A 15,995-nucleotide genomic window follows, 5' to 3' on the forward strand; every position below is an offset into this window, starting at 1 on the left:
GGGGTGGGGAGATTGGAGGGTGAGAGGGGGTATAATGTGGTTTGTGGTAATTTATTAGATGATGTTTAAAAATATATATATTTTTTTTTTGGGGGGGGGGTAGGGGGTTGGGGGTGAGAGGGGGGTATAATGTTGGGTGTGGTAATTTATTAAGATGATGTTTAAAAAAAAGGCAATTTAAGCAAAATGTTTAATTATCTAAGTGTAAAAGGGGTCCATAATTATGTCAAAATGCTTGATACAGTGGTCTGCTCTTGTTAATAGGTTGGGGTCATGTTGGTAAACAAGTTTGCAACATATAAAAGCGATATGTCAAAGGATATAGGAAATATTTGGGTAGTACGCAAACTTTAACATAGATTTATCAATAATATGCATATTCTTAGTATAAAAGGGGCAATAATTATGACAAAATGCTTGATAGAGTTGTCTGCTCTTTTTTATAGGTTGGGGTGATGTTGGTAAACAAGTATGCAAAATATAAAAGCAATATGTCAAGGGACAATGAAAATAAATGGGGTAGTACGAAAACCTTAACATTTGCTGCATATTCTAAGTGGAAAAGGGGCCATAATTATGACAAAATGCTTGAAAGAGATGTCTGCTCTTGTTTATAGGTTGAGGTCATGTTGGTATACAAGTATGCAAAATATGAAAGCAATATGTCAAGGGACAATGAAAATAATTGGGGAAGTACGAACACTTTAACATTTGCACGCTAACGCTAACGCTAACGAAGACGGTCACGCCGACGCCGGGGTGAGTAGGATAGCTCCACTATATATATTTCATACATAATAGTCGAGCTTAAAATGAAAATTAGGCTCGCAAGCGAGCCACAGTTATTAAGCATTTGCACATACTCTTATGTTATACTCTCATAAAATACAGCACTCTCATAGAATGGTCTTTGACAGTGCCCCTAATATAAAACCCTCATATAATGCTCTCAAACAAAACTCAGATTACCGCCTGTCTATAATGACCACTTTCTGCCCAAGTCGAATGAAATTCTTTTGTATCTCACACGAATCCTAAAAAAAACACGAAACATTTCAGACTAACGCTTCGTTTCCATAAATGTTTATGAACACACACAAATGCATTTTTGGACATTATGTCAAATTAACTTATCGATATTTGAACGACTACTACAGGTTATACTGGACCGGAGTAATAAACAATTAATTCAGTAGACACGTGCATAAAACCTTTCGCCACGCATTAAAGGTGTCTTTTAGAGAGTTTAATTGCCAATTGACTAGAGTATGCAGTAGTTCCTTTCTTAATCACTAAAATATAAATGATCCGCTATTGATCAACTCAATAATTTTCTGACCTTTAAATAAGTATATGCCATTGTCACCCGCGTCATGCAAAAATGGGTCTTACGCCATATGCGACCAGAGTACCCCACAACACATTCGCGTTTGCGCTGACTGATCAGAAGCTACGCTGTCCACCAAGAAACCGCAAAACATGGGGTGACTATATATGTGCTAAAAAGATTGACATTAGACCAATTTTCGCATGGCGCGCCTCAAATGTAAGAATAACTCTAAACTTATTATAAAAAAAGAAATGCTCCGAACGATCAAACTATTAATTTCCATACATAATATCGTTTCTGAAAAAGAGAAACGATTTCGCATCAAAACGAACTTTACAGATCAAATAAACTGTGTGACAATAAAGACTTTGATCTTTTGATATTGCAGAATTGGTTCCTACACTTGTGGTGTGCATGGATTTTGACCGTTGAATTGTTATATACTATTCCCCAAATACAAGTAATTGTTATCGTTATTTCCTTCGTCTGTTCATCTACTAGATATGTTTCGTATACTCTGATTCACTGCTTCAAGATTAACAGATACCAGATAAACTTAAATGTTACATCCGACATAGAATACAGCTGATGCAGTTTCGTATTCACATACAATTAAATAATGCGCTGTTATTACCTTCTCGTACTCCAGGGAGTATTCAACGCTGATAGACTCCCCGGGAAACTTGCCCTTCTTACGAACGGGTACAAAGACGACGTCCAGTTGCAAGGCAACACTGGGCCGAACAGAAATCCCCGTGAATCCAGACCCACTATCACCTCTACCCCCGCGCAGCGGGCCTTAATGTCCTCCGACAGAACTTGTATGAGACCATTGAAGACGGCGGGGTTTCGTAGCACAGGGAACAGGTTTCTGAATCACAGTCGAGGTTCAGCGTAATGAATGCATTTAATCGAAAGGAATACATTACATGTTATTGATTTTCTTATATTTCCACCCTAACGTTTCTTATGTACAAAATAAACACTGTTAACTTTTTTGTGTAAACATGTACGCTCTAAACGCTGTGCGACCTTAATTACAATTTACTACTCATTTACATGGTAGACCATTGGCTATTAAGCACAAAAAATGTAAGTTTTATGTTTGTAACAATTAACTGACAATGCTAACGGGTTTGAATGTATAAGCATAGATAATAGATAACACAGTATGTAGTTATCACACAAAGTCGTTTGAGTACATATGGCAACAAGTTAGAAGTAAAGATCTAGATTTTCTTAACATAGATACATTCAATATGTCATCTGATTGAGCGTAGAATTTGCACAATAGAAAGGGCGATGTAAAAAAATTAGGCGACAGAAAACAATTTATAATGACCATAAATAATTATTAGAAGCCAACATCTTTCATCATATATGTAGGGAATTGTTACAACAATATACCTATTGGAGTATGAGTAATTGTTATAATTGGATGATTAATTGAATAACATTTTCCGTATGTAAACATACTCAATAACTATAAACGGCATTTGCTTTCTATCCTGTAAATGTTCTTTAAACATAAACCTATGTACTCTATAATCTTAGACGTTAGGTTAGAATCACAGGTGTAGCGGGCATGGCCAATTCACTGAAACACTATCAATATGTCATAAAACCACATTTTTCTTCACTATGACATTTTTTTCTGATAATATATTTCATATATATTATATAAGAAAAATTGTTTTGTCAAAGTGATGAAACATGTTGTTTTATAACGTATTGAAAGTGTTTCAGTGAATTAGCCACGCGCCAAACACCTGTGATTAGAATATTAACGCTGGATTGGTCATTTTCGGCACGGTTGCTTCTTACATGTACCCCGGGTACTCTTTAGTATACTTACATGAACCCCGGATACGGTAAATATACTTAAAGAACTCGGTCGAGATAAGACTGTACCCGAGTTGTATTCCCGCCAAAAATCCGATGTCGTAAAACGCGCTACCGATTACCACAAACCGGTATTGTTTATCTTAAAGCGGCCTTTTCACAAATTTTGGCAAGTATATAAGTTTGTGAAGGCACTGTGACCTTGACCTTTGACCTAGTGACCTGACAATTAATAGCAGTCATCTGCCAGTCATGATCAATGTACCTATGAAGTTTCATCATCCTAGGCATAAGCATTCTTGAGTTATCATCCGGAAACCAATTTATTATTTCCAGTCACTGTGACCTTGACCTTTGACCTCGTGACCTGAATATTAATAAGGGTCATCTGCCAGTCAATATCAATGTACCTATGGAGTTTCATGATCCTAGGCGTAAGCATACTTGAGTTATCATCCGGAAACCATTTTACAGTTTCGAGTCACTGTGACCTTGACCTTTGACCTAGTGACCTGAAAATCAATAGGGGTCATCTGCCAGTCATGACCAATGTGCCTATGAATTTCATGATCCTCGGCCTAAGCGTTCTTGAGTTATCATCCGGAAACGATTTACTATTTAGAGTCACTGTGACCTTGACCTTTGACATAGTGACCTGAAAATCAATAGGGGTCATCTGCCAGTCATGATCAATCTACCTATGAAGTTTCATGATCCTAGGCCTAAGCATTCTTGAGTTATCATCCGGAAACCATTTTACTATTTCGAGTCCCTGTGACCTTTGTCCTAGTGACCTGAAAATCAATAGGGGTCATCTGCCAGTCATGACCAATGTACCCATGAAGTTTCATGATACAGGCCTAAGCGTTCTTGAGTTATCATCCGGAAACCATCTGGTGGACGGACGGACGGACCGACCGACGGACCGACATGCGCAAAACAATATACCCTCTCTTCTTCGAAGGGGGGCATAAAAAGTCTCCCATTAAAATCACGTGGCCATCCGTGCTCTTACAATCCGTCATGCATTTTATACTTAATATAAGCAATCCTCGTAGATTAACAAAACTAGAACAACATCAACAACAACAGAACTATCCAAATTATTCAATCGTTTCGCGTTGCAACGCTTTATAATTTTCAGGGTTTTAAATCGTCAAAAGATTCATATAATGGCTATTTAAGGGCAATGGTACGTGGTCAGTATTACTGTTTCCTCACAAATATCATTTGCAAATCTGAAAATATATTTTTGAAATTGTGTCCATTTACCAAAACGTGAAAATGCTCCTTTAAACAAACTTCTCCTTTAAAAAACTGCGTCAACATCCTTTTTGATAGTGAGTTACGATTATTATAAAGGTTATGTACAGCATATTGACAAATGCTTGTGATAGATAGATAGATTCTTTATTTCCTCCATTCATAGAGAGCATAACACAGTTTAAGGAAGTATTTACATCACGAGTACTCGGGGTACATGTACATTGTAAGTAGTACCCGGGGCGACAATGACCAATGGATCAATATTAACTTTATTTCAATCGAGTGTCCCGATTGTCGAGATCACACGTTCGATTCGCTACATGAAGTAACTGTATTGTCATTTATGCAACGCAGAAAATACAGCCAGGTATGTTCAAGTCCTTAATTCTTTAATATATTGTACTGAAACAGAAGAAATAATGATAATAGTTCTATTTATATCTACTTTCATTTTGTAAATTCACTTTAAAACACAGGTACTTGAAACAATTTTTTGGTCCTTATATATATAATAAGAGTAAAGGTACCCAACGATGATTTCGCAGGTGTATTGAATAACACAATGCAACAGCATAATAGATCAAACAATGCACACATATGTCGTTGTGGTTGCCAGCAGGAAGCGTCCATCAATGATAAAACACCTTTTATTTGATGAAAATCGTCCAAGTATGTCCAAAACAGCCAAAAGTTTCACAAATAGCACCCCAAAATCAAAGTGTGTAATTCCTGACGTCCAGCTGTCAGTAATGAATGATGGCGATTTTCGGTGAAACTTTTGGCTGTTTTGGACATACTTGGACGATTTTCATCAAATAAAAGGTGTTTTATCATAGATGGACGCTTCCTGCTGGTAACCACAACGACATATTTGTGCATTGTTTGATCTATTATGCTGTTGCATTGTGTTATTTAATACATCTGTGAAATCATCGTTGGGTACCTATACTCTTATTATATATATAAGGACCAAAACATTGTTTCAAGTACCTGTGCTTTAAAACGTGACAGTGCGTAGATAAATAACTTCTTACTTGAATAGTATTTCCGGTTTGGGGAAGTCTTTAACTAATTCAACCAAGTTCTTTACTGCCTGAATCCATGGATCGTCTCTTGACATCGTGTTTAAAATAATATTAACGCACGAATGACACACAAACCTTACATCACAAGGACTAACTATTTCAGGTGTAATGTATGTTGGCACCGGTTTATATAAATAGAACACTGATAACCGACACCAATTGATGTGGCTGTCCGGTAAGGTAGGTTGGTATCCACTCTTTTCTTTTAGCGACCCGGGTTCGATCCCGAATCCCTTATCGGATTAACGATTAAGTAAAGAAGGCAACTGTCTATGGGCCCGCAACTTTTAGGGGCCCCATGAGGCCATGACGTTATATTTAAGATGTACTTACTTATCCCGCAACACTGACGCCGGGCAGGGACCTATACAAACTTTGTTTGTATAGGTCCCTGCGCCGGGTATGCGGATACTTTGATAACAGATGGCACTTCGATACCAGAAAACAACAAATGCCACGCGCGAAAGTTGGGTTCTTCAGATTTTTTGCATTTATGTTCTGTTCATTTGGTATTCAGACACGTAACATTGTTTGGTCGATTAATGGTATAGTACTTCGTATTGCGGAGCAAGATAGTCGTGAAAAAAAAAACAGTGGATTATAAAAAAAGAGATAACATTTCATCGATAATCGTCATCAATTCGATGATAAGTACGTATTTCAACAAAATTAAAAATACTTGGAAATAAATCAAGAACGTGCCAACTAATTGAAATAAAAGATCATTAATGTGCCAACATGTTCAAATTTAGTTGAATATCGTATTTGAGGAAATTCAAATGTTTTAAGGGTCGGATGCCAAATTTTCATGGACACTTCTTTTACAGATCATCTCAAAGACAATGGCACTTCGATTCCAGATAACTCGACACTTTTTACCAGATACAACAAACTATATTTAGTGAATCCGAAATGCAGAATTCGCTGTGGAATACTGCTATAGTAAGCAGGCAATAAATAAAATTGTACGCAAATTAAAAACGAATTACCGAAACATGTTCTTATCCCTTTGGAATATGATGATAAAAGGGAAAGGGAAGTGTAAATGGAAGTGCTTCCTATAAGTTGAGCTCAATATAAAGGGAGTCTTCCAGTCTCTTTTAAATGTTGTGGCTACGCATTAGTATCGTTTTCATGATGCGATTCTAATGAGCACCAATGACAAAGGATTTTATGAGGTGTATTGGCCGATTTAAGACCCCTTGCTCCCCTTATCTAGAGTCCTGCGATAAGTTCAATTGAACACAGTCGTGTTGATCCACAATATCCGTTGTATTTTAAATTCTCTTAATCTCAATTTACCACTTAAAAGTTTATTATTTACACAATTATTTTCGGTCGTCACTTGAAATATATTACTTTAGAAATAAGCATTTGAATCTTATTTAAAATAAGCACTTATAATATTAATTATATAGATTAATAGTAATAAGATTTTTGAAATTGAACAACGCAATTGGTTATATTTAACGTGTCTATGTAATTACGTTATGCATAGATTCCCAATGTGTCGGGGTTGACAATGCAAATTGATTCGTACTTCAAAATGTTTGGTAAGAATAGCCAAAATATACACAAATGCATTTCAGGTAGAAGATAAAACTCGGTTATCAGAGTGCCCAATTTGTCGAAAGTCTCTGTTATTCGAAGTGCCCTATACCGGGAATCAAAGTATCCGCAACTTCATGGATACCACCTATTAAAACATGCTCTATCTTCTTTTAAATTTGATTGAACCCAATCAACATTTCAGTATTTGAAGCACAGTGATTACACTTCATGCTGGAAATATCAAACAATTTCTTGCAATATTTCTAAGTAGTTTTATTTTGTTGAAATGTTTATTGTTTATCCACTTTATGTTGTTTTCCGACCGAATTTTCTTTTTTTTTTGAAAAACCTACTATTCTTCCGTGATGTTTTTTTTGCAATAGAAAAGGATGCACCATTTATAAACTCGACCATGCGCCTTGTCTAAAATACTAATCTTTATGATAAAACTTAAAAAAAAACTGATGAACTTACCTTTCGCGCGTGGCTTTTGTTGTTATATGGTATCGAAGTGCCATCTGTTATCAAAGTAACCGCATACCAAGCGTGACACTAAGCAGTAAAAAAGGAATAATAAATCGCGTGAAAACACCGGATTTATAAATCGGATAAATGATTTAATTTAGAATCATATTTGAATTTACTTATTTTCAGAAAATCGTTTTGTATAACGAAAATCCATGATTTTTAATGTGATCACGCACAAACGCCACCACCGCGTGGGCCCTAAAAGTGTCAATGCCCGTGGGGCCAACGGTGCTTAATCCGGCACTTCCCGGATCCCGGTGTATGTAACATTGGTTGGTGGTCTCAAGCAAAGCACAAGACCATAGCATGATTAAATATCTTTCATTTACAAATTAAATAGATAGACATTGCAGCTTCAAGTCATAATTCTTCCAAACGCTCGCGAGACTAATTGGCGTCGCTCTGGAGAGCGGCGACTAGTATGTAATGCATTTTTTTCGCTTATGGGAGGAGAAGTTATTTTACGAATCAATGTATATATTTTTGTTTTAAGAATATCTTGCATAGTGGTGATTTTTTGTGCAAATTAGTGTAAATAAGTACTGCCTATTACATTGATTACAACATTTATTGCCAACAATGCAAAGCTAATTGTTTTAATTAATAACTGATCCACAACTGATCGCAGGGAAAGATCACAGGGACTGGGCAAATACGCGAAACTTTCTGGTTTTGTTTAAAAACAAAACATAATAAAAATATATTTATTTTGTGGTTTTTCTAATTTGCTTATTTAGTGGAGAATCAATGTAGTACGATATTTGACGATCTATCGCGCAAGCAAGTCTATTGGAAGGCGTAGTGGTACGAAAACGTACAATGTATAAGTTTATTAATAGACATATAATAACGATCGCTATACACAACTTCACCAAATAGCAGTACATAAATGATATCAGCCGGAATAGCTTACTTGGGAGAGCTTTAGACTGAAGTTGTTTACGCAACAATCATCTAAAGGCCCCCGGTTCAATCCCGGGTTCCGGCACGAACGGAACAGTTCGGCGGCTGACAATTTTTTCAGTCAGGTTAATAAATAAAGTAAAGCTTTATTTTATGTAGACATTTTAAAATCCATTTTACTACAATTGGATTTTTTTATTAAAATTAATGGATGCCGCATGGTGACAACGTTAATTAAAATTTCTTACATCACTTAAATATCTTATAAAAAAAATACACGTGTTTTTATATTAACAAATAAATGCAAACAACACATCTATTATCCATGCATTTTTATGGTTGTCTATCATAGGCCCTAATTACTATCCCTACCACATATAGAGCGCGAAGCGCGACACGTATTATTGATTGTAACAATGAGTTGCGATAAAGGAAGCAGCCGCTTATCAAGGAGGAGCTGTGTCACAGCGACCCGTTTCCCTAGAGTCAAGCACTCCTCAGAGTTTTTTTTTAAGAACCACATATAGAGCGCGAAGCGCGACACGTATTACTATCCAGGTGGTATGGGCCCTTAAGCATTATCCGACCATTACGTCCATAGTTATCTTCCTTAGAATTTGAGAAATTTTGAAATCGTTGTTCGAAGTCCAAAATTTTCATCCGATTGTTCCCAAACTTGCACAGGTTTTTTTATCAATGAGGACCCAACCCAAACTCTCTGTATGAGCAATATCGGACCATAAGTCCAGAATAATGTCTCTTTGAATTTAAAGATAAAAGTGAAAAACTGCTTGGTAAGGTGATTATGTCAACATTTTTCATCAGATTCTTTCCAAACTTACAGTGTCTTCATATCAATGAAGACTTTTACCTCATTAAAAATGAGAAACATCGGGTCAATAAGTCCAGAATTTTTTCTATTAAATTTGACAAAATAAACAATTTCCACTTGTTTAAAAGATTTCACAACTTTCGTCTGAATCTTTCCAAACTTGTTAAGTGTTTTTATATCAGTATTACTCGAACCCTATTGAAAATGATAAATATCGGAGAAATAAATCTATTATGATCTTTTACTGAATTTTAAAGTATTGTGAAATGCAGCTTCTTTATTCAATTAACAGTTTTCAGTCAATTGGTTTTTCAAAATTTTATAACACAACATCATAAATAATGGTTATTTGGGGGTTATAACACAAAATTATAGATAATGTTTATACCAGTATCTTCTTCTGTTTTGTTTAAAATAATCGGCCAAAATATTAATATTTACAGTAGAAAAAATATCGTTCCATGTAACTTCATTGAGTGCCCTTTACACTGAAATTCCCGACGCTCTTTGATGCTTTGCATCAATACTTTTCTTGTACGCTAATTAGATAAACGAGTGTTGGGACACTGCTGGTCCACACATAACGCAGCATATCAGGCGGAAAAAAACATTATACACTTCGAAATAATATGAAACCGATTTTCAAATAACAAGTCATGCTTTACTGACTACGGTGGACCATAGGTGGAATGTGGAAGTTAATTAACGCGTGGTCTGGGTAATTAAGTTATGTCATTAACTTACTTATTTAGTTTCTACGACTGATTATGTCGTTGGAATGAGTTATTTATCTGGTTCAAACGAGTATTGATTCATTTTCACGAAATGTCGCGACCAAGACATATTTAGTCCTTTCCATGAGATTATTCACTAAAAAAAAACGAGATAAGATAAAAAAACTAAGTCGTGGGTGCTAATGGCATAGAACAACAAAAACAATACATTTATTCAATAAGTTTAGCTTGTCTATAAATCCGTTAGTAATACCACACACCCGATAGCCGGCGTCTTCTGGATTAACTTGATTAGTTTAAACCTTATTATTTTGGCTTGATTGCAAAGAAAGCCTATGGCTTATTTGAAACGCTATCGATTCCGTTTCCTGGGACTAGAACCGGTAGTTTACATCTACGGGAGAAATCTAAAGAACGCTCCTACAGTGTGGATCGAACTCGTGACCTCCCGATCGATTAACTCGGTACCCCGCACCTGTTTTTGAGGTCATTGTGTGACGGAGCTTACCAAGATCAACAACTAACCTGCAATGTAACTAAATAATTGAAGATATTGAAATAAAACAGGGTCTGAATACAAAACCGTGGGAATATATATAGCCAGCAGCTTGATTGTCGGGCGACCTAGTGCATGTACATGCATACAAAACTTGCACGTTCACGTTTGCGTGCACATGGAATACCGGCTTAAGAAAACGTTTATCCCTTTTACTGCGACAAATCTCGCCCCTACAGTGACTGTCCATGTGATGTGTCGATGCCCTTTTGTACTTTATCATTTCAATACCATTTTATCTCGATCGCATTAAAAGCCTAAGGCTTATCGAAACCGTCGAGTCCGTTTCCTGGGTAGAACCAGTACTTGGTTTCTTTGAGGAGATCGACACAACTATCCTACAGTTGGATTTAAACCATGACCTCTCACTAGGCGGACACCATATGCACTACACCACAGGTACAAATACTATGTTTGTGTTAAATCCAGAAGTTGGTTACTTGAAATGGAGGGCTTGACATACAGCAGTTAATGGGCGATATACCAATAACATAATAATACAGAATCATAAGAATTGTTCAAAGAAATGTACTTATCTCATAATGTTTCGGTCTAAACTTATGAAAATATGTTTGCAACAAGTATTAATAGGGAAGCTTTAACTAAGTTATCTGAAACTTGAAACAAGACGGGTGTATCACACTTGGTTACGCATTAATGTATTAATGTATTCAAATTGATCAAATATTCTCTAACAATCAAATGCTTATGCAATACACATGAATTTGCATAAAGAACCATGGACAAATATACCTCCATAAAATAAAACAAAATATAAAATAGCCAATGGGACCTTCAGCTTTTCTTTTAACAATGTAGGACTTAATTCATGTTACGCAAATGACATGTAATGGTATTATATACATTTTATTACCAATAATATGTTCACTTATTGTAGTTATAGTAAAACGTAAAAGATGTTCACATCAGAAGACAAACGTTTGATGGGGATGTATACTTTATTCTATTCTGTTAAGAAAAATAATAAATATAAAGAATAAACTATTGTAACAAGCAAACGAGACATAAGAATATAACTTTTCAGGTAAATTACATATTAGATTTAACAATACATTAATTTATATAAATGAGCCGCTCTCTGTGAAAAGGGGTTAAATGTATGTGCGTAAACTGTCGTCCCAGACAGTGTCGACACTTTACGCTCGTGGATCAAACCCATTTTTTTACAGAGCACGGCCCAATTATGTATTTTGATGGACAAATGTGCTCCTCAGCAGATATTTCGAACAACACATAATACAAACACTGATATGTCTGTAAAAAAAAAACAACTTGTATGAAGCATTGATTTATGCCATTCACGTGGTTAAAAATATATTCCCTTTAAACTGTATAATTATAATATTGTCATAATTCATTGTTGCCAATTATAAGGTAAATATATTTAAAAAAAATAAGGCTTTTCCGTCGAAATATATTATACAAGTCCATTAGTTTGTTTGCATTAACGTAGTAAATATGTTGAACATAGCCCTCTTGATAATTGATTAATATGAATATAAAAGATATAATAATACGTATATATTATACAAATAATACCCCGGTAGATAAATACAGAGCATTACAGTACAGGAAAAATTGAAGTGACGATAGTCCGCGCAAGAGTATTGCTAAAATTATTTTTCTTTTTTTTTCCGAGGAACATTTGTTTAATATAACAGCTAAATACAAATTTACAATGAAATAAAACATTATCGCCTTAAATTAACTTAACTGCATCTTATTTGATGATCACTCAGCATCACGCCTGTCACTATCACCGCCTATGAAAGGTTGTTTACATTAACGGTGTACTTCATTTAAACAAGTTTATCTTCAAGATGGGCATAATGAAGTTGTCAAAGGGGCGATCTGAGCGGTCTATCTTCATGAAGATGGGCATAATGAAGTTGTCAAAGGGGCGATCTGGGCGATCTGTCACATAATGTAGGACTTAATATGTCGATTTTATGTTTGAACAAACCTCTAGAAAGACAATTATGAACGCGTATCTTCAATGACGTCAACTTCTATAACGCCAGTGACGTCACTAAGCTACTTGCAAAGGAAATTAACGATTATTTCCTTTCTACCAAGTCGACGAGGCTTCATTTGAATTGTTTCACGGAGCTCCTCGCCTGGTCCAATCGGTTTTCTGTAAAATTAAATATTTTTTTAAAATTTCGAAGATCATTAAAAACGTACCTTATTTATTCTTTGACTTGAAAATAGAATATTTATTGAAACTTTCGTGTTTTCACGAAGTTCATATTTGTATATAGACCGTGGTAGAAAGTTTCATATAATTCATTCAAGTCTTCGTATTGTTTTATCAGCCAGTGATGCTCCAAAGCTATATCATTAGGAACGTGATTTGGTTTACTTGGTTGACCATGTAGTTTGTTGAATAACTCAGTTTTTTTACGAAGTTCATATTCGTATATAGACCGTGGTAGAACGTTTAATTTTTTTAAAATAAAGTCTCTGTATTGGTTCATCAGCCAGTGATGCTCCTTTGGTTTATTGGTTATGTACTTGTCAAATAACTCAGTTAGCATATGCGCTGTTCCCAAGATGCATTCGGGATATTTTTTGTAATGGGACACACTTAATTTAAGGCAGACAGATACCCAATCCCATACAGTACCTTATTGTGTTAATAATTGTTTTAACATCAATACAAGCGTTTGTTGTGGAAATGTTCAAAGTTCAATAAACATTTATCCATTAAGGCTAGCGAAACTTTGCTATATATTCATGAAAAACCAATCGCAAAGTGAGGTAAGTCTACCTTTTAGGGAGATTTATAGAAATAGACTTGTTCTGGTTAAATCACATGGTATGCACACTTTTTAACAATAATATTTAACAATGTTACCGGATATGTTACGGAAGTTTCCCCCTTCCGCCTTAAAACTACATACAAGAAGCAAAGTTTCGTGGTATATTGGTATCAATTATTTTCATCTCTATATAATGCAATTTCCAGTTACAATATTAACATACATGACGATGTTTTTCATCGAAAATGTATATGGTTAGCATAGATCTTTAACCTTTTGTATGGCCATCAAAGCAGGCCAGAACCAGTCAGCTTTATTGTTACATTAAAGCACAGTTGAAAGCTAAATTGATAAATTACATGGACGATTTTACGAATTCCAGACAGTAATTGAAGCATCGAGTAGTGTTGTATAAATGTGTTTTTGTGTCTGCAAAGAATTAAAGACCAGTCGTATTTAAAATTGGTTTATGTGTGATATTTTCTTGGCGTCGTTATCCGGACACTGTTCACTATGAAATTTGTGATCTGTCTATAACCAGGCGGGTTGCTTTAATAGAATTAATCATAAAATTCGACATAATTTTGTTAATGAGTTTGATAGCTTGAAAGTTATGCGGACAGTTCTGTTTAGCAAGACAATTGTAACAAAACGCATGTCGATAATGTAACCTCCATGTGTCAACCTTTCCTTTGGGGTCGAGAGATTGGTAATATGGCTAAGACAGGAATTTTCGTCACCGTCTTCGAGGAGGGTCATACACCCTCTTATATTATTAATTGATGCATTCATACGGCTTAAAGTCGCATACAATGCGATCCTGATTATTTATTGGACCACATTAAAGAGTGTGTTTTATTGTTTTATTTGATTAGGTCATTAACTAATATTTCTATTTTTCTCTGCGTTATCTTGACTTTAACTAATAACATTATCATATGTGTACATTATTAGATGTAAAGGAAAGTAATAAATAAAAAACATATATTATGAGAAGGCTGCTTTTTGACAGCATTCGGTATCATTTAAACTTATAGAAAAAAGGCCATTTAATATTATACATTCTTTTAAAGAACTACAGTATTCATGGAGTTTAAAGTACACGTTACACCCATTTCCGACCACAGGCAGAAATGAAAACCACTACGCACCTGACTTTGATGGACGCAATACGCTGCATGCCCGGCCCCAGTCAGGGGCATCGCGAGGGGGTTCACCAACCTCCCTACCACGATTTTCCGACATGCGCGCTGCCTTCAGTCTGAAAAAAAGACACCCGTCTTTCAAATAATAAATGCCACACAAATATGTCTTGTATGTGTTATGATACAAGTTATGTCTGGGCTTCAAATAATAAAAATGGCTGCAAATGTCTAGTCAGCTTTGTTGTGAGATCTTAAACTTCTACTGACTAAATCATGCACGGTTCTGTTTATGTATTTTATTTGTATCTAAATAAAGATGAATACTTTGCAATAAACCGCATCAATGTACAATCATATGATAGGTAGCAGGTAACATTATCTGCATACCTTATTTGCTTTGTGCACACACAACAACATGCCAACACATACTCATCGGTCGAAATGTAGATATAGATAACAAGTCGTCAGTTACAAGATCGATGCAATAACCTGCCATCTTTGCGTATGTTATTATATTCAAACAGACAATCATAAGCAGCTTATCTTAAATGGAACCAACCTTAATTTCAATATTCGGTTTCTCTGCCCACAAGGGCTCTTGAAAGATGAATATTTGACTGGTTTCCTTGACGACGGCAATCACGTAGATGTTGATATGGCTGTCAGAGTCAACGTTGCCGATGTAGTCGTGGCATTTCATCGACAGACTGAACTCTTGTTCTGTAATGCAATACGATATATTATTGTTCATTGTATTTTACTGCATTTATATGTATTGAGTACGTTGATGCATTTTAATATATATTTCTCTCATTGCAATGAAAAAAGCATGCTTATAAAATAATCATATTCGGCGGACACCTAATTTGTATGATGTACATGTATATGCTAACCCATATATACTCTCATATATATTAAAACGACAGATTTCTTAAATTGAAAAAATGCAATTAAGTACATTGCGTACTATTTTGAATATTTCCTTGGTAAAATGATTTTCAGGCCATATTTATACCATGATAAACTACTCTGCTAAAGTGTAAATCGTATACTATTCTACGATTCTATGAATTTTTAAAATTTCATACCATTATTTGGTTCGAGAACTATCGAGGGTGATTCATTTTTCATCTCAGACGTAGCTATTCCGGTATATCTGCATGAGAGTGCCGTTATGTGCGAGTCGACCGTGCGCGTTTTCGTTGACGTGTTAGAGAACTGTAAAGTCACGTGGAAGTCGCCGTTACGTTGCATGTCCGTGTGAATGGAGAACTTGACGTCTGAAGATTTGACCTTGACGATGCCCGAAAACGTTGACTTCTTGTCGATCTAATAGAAACTTATGCATTTTTCCAGAAGAGATGGGGCCAATGCCAAGGAGTTGGCGCTAAGAACTATTTATGATTATTGATTGTACAGTCTTATCACAATATAATCACC

At 35.5% G+C, this 15,995-nt stretch overlaps 3 protein-coding genes across 7 annotated transcripts in view; 1 reads left to right on the forward strand and 2 right to left on the reverse strand.

Annotated features, from left to right (window-relative positions):
• Positions 1-15,995, forward strand: part of LOC127844341 (uncharacterized) — a 182,497-nt gene that overhangs the window by 82,976 nt on the left and 83,526 nt on the right. The window lies entirely within an intron of this gene.
• The window catches only part of LOC127844340 (adenine phosphoribosyltransferase-like), a 128,403-nt gene that overhangs the window by 19,949 nt on the left and 92,459 nt on the right, over positions 1-15,995 (reverse strand). The gene's annotated exons all lie outside the window — the stretch shown is intronic.
• LOC127844336 (protein-glutamine gamma-glutamyltransferase K-like) overlaps positions 11,262-15,995 on the reverse strand; it is a 226,580-nt gene continuing 221,846 nt past the window's right edge. The window contains exon 14 of the mRNA XM_052374445.1: positions 11,262-12,782. Within this exon, the coding sequence (XP_052230405.1) occupies positions 12,683-12,782 (100 nt within the window). The 3' untranslated portion in view covers positions 11,262-12,682. The remainder of the gene's footprint in view (positions 12,783-15,995) is intronic.

The sequence above is a fragment of the Dreissena polymorpha genome, chromosome 9 (assembly GCF_020536995.1).
Source record: "Dreissena polymorpha isolate Duluth1 chromosome 9, UMN_Dpol_1.0, whole genome shotgun sequence".
NCBI classification, from domain to species: domain Eukaryota; kingdom Metazoa; phylum Mollusca; class Bivalvia; order Myida; family Dreissenidae; genus Dreissena; species Dreissena polymorpha.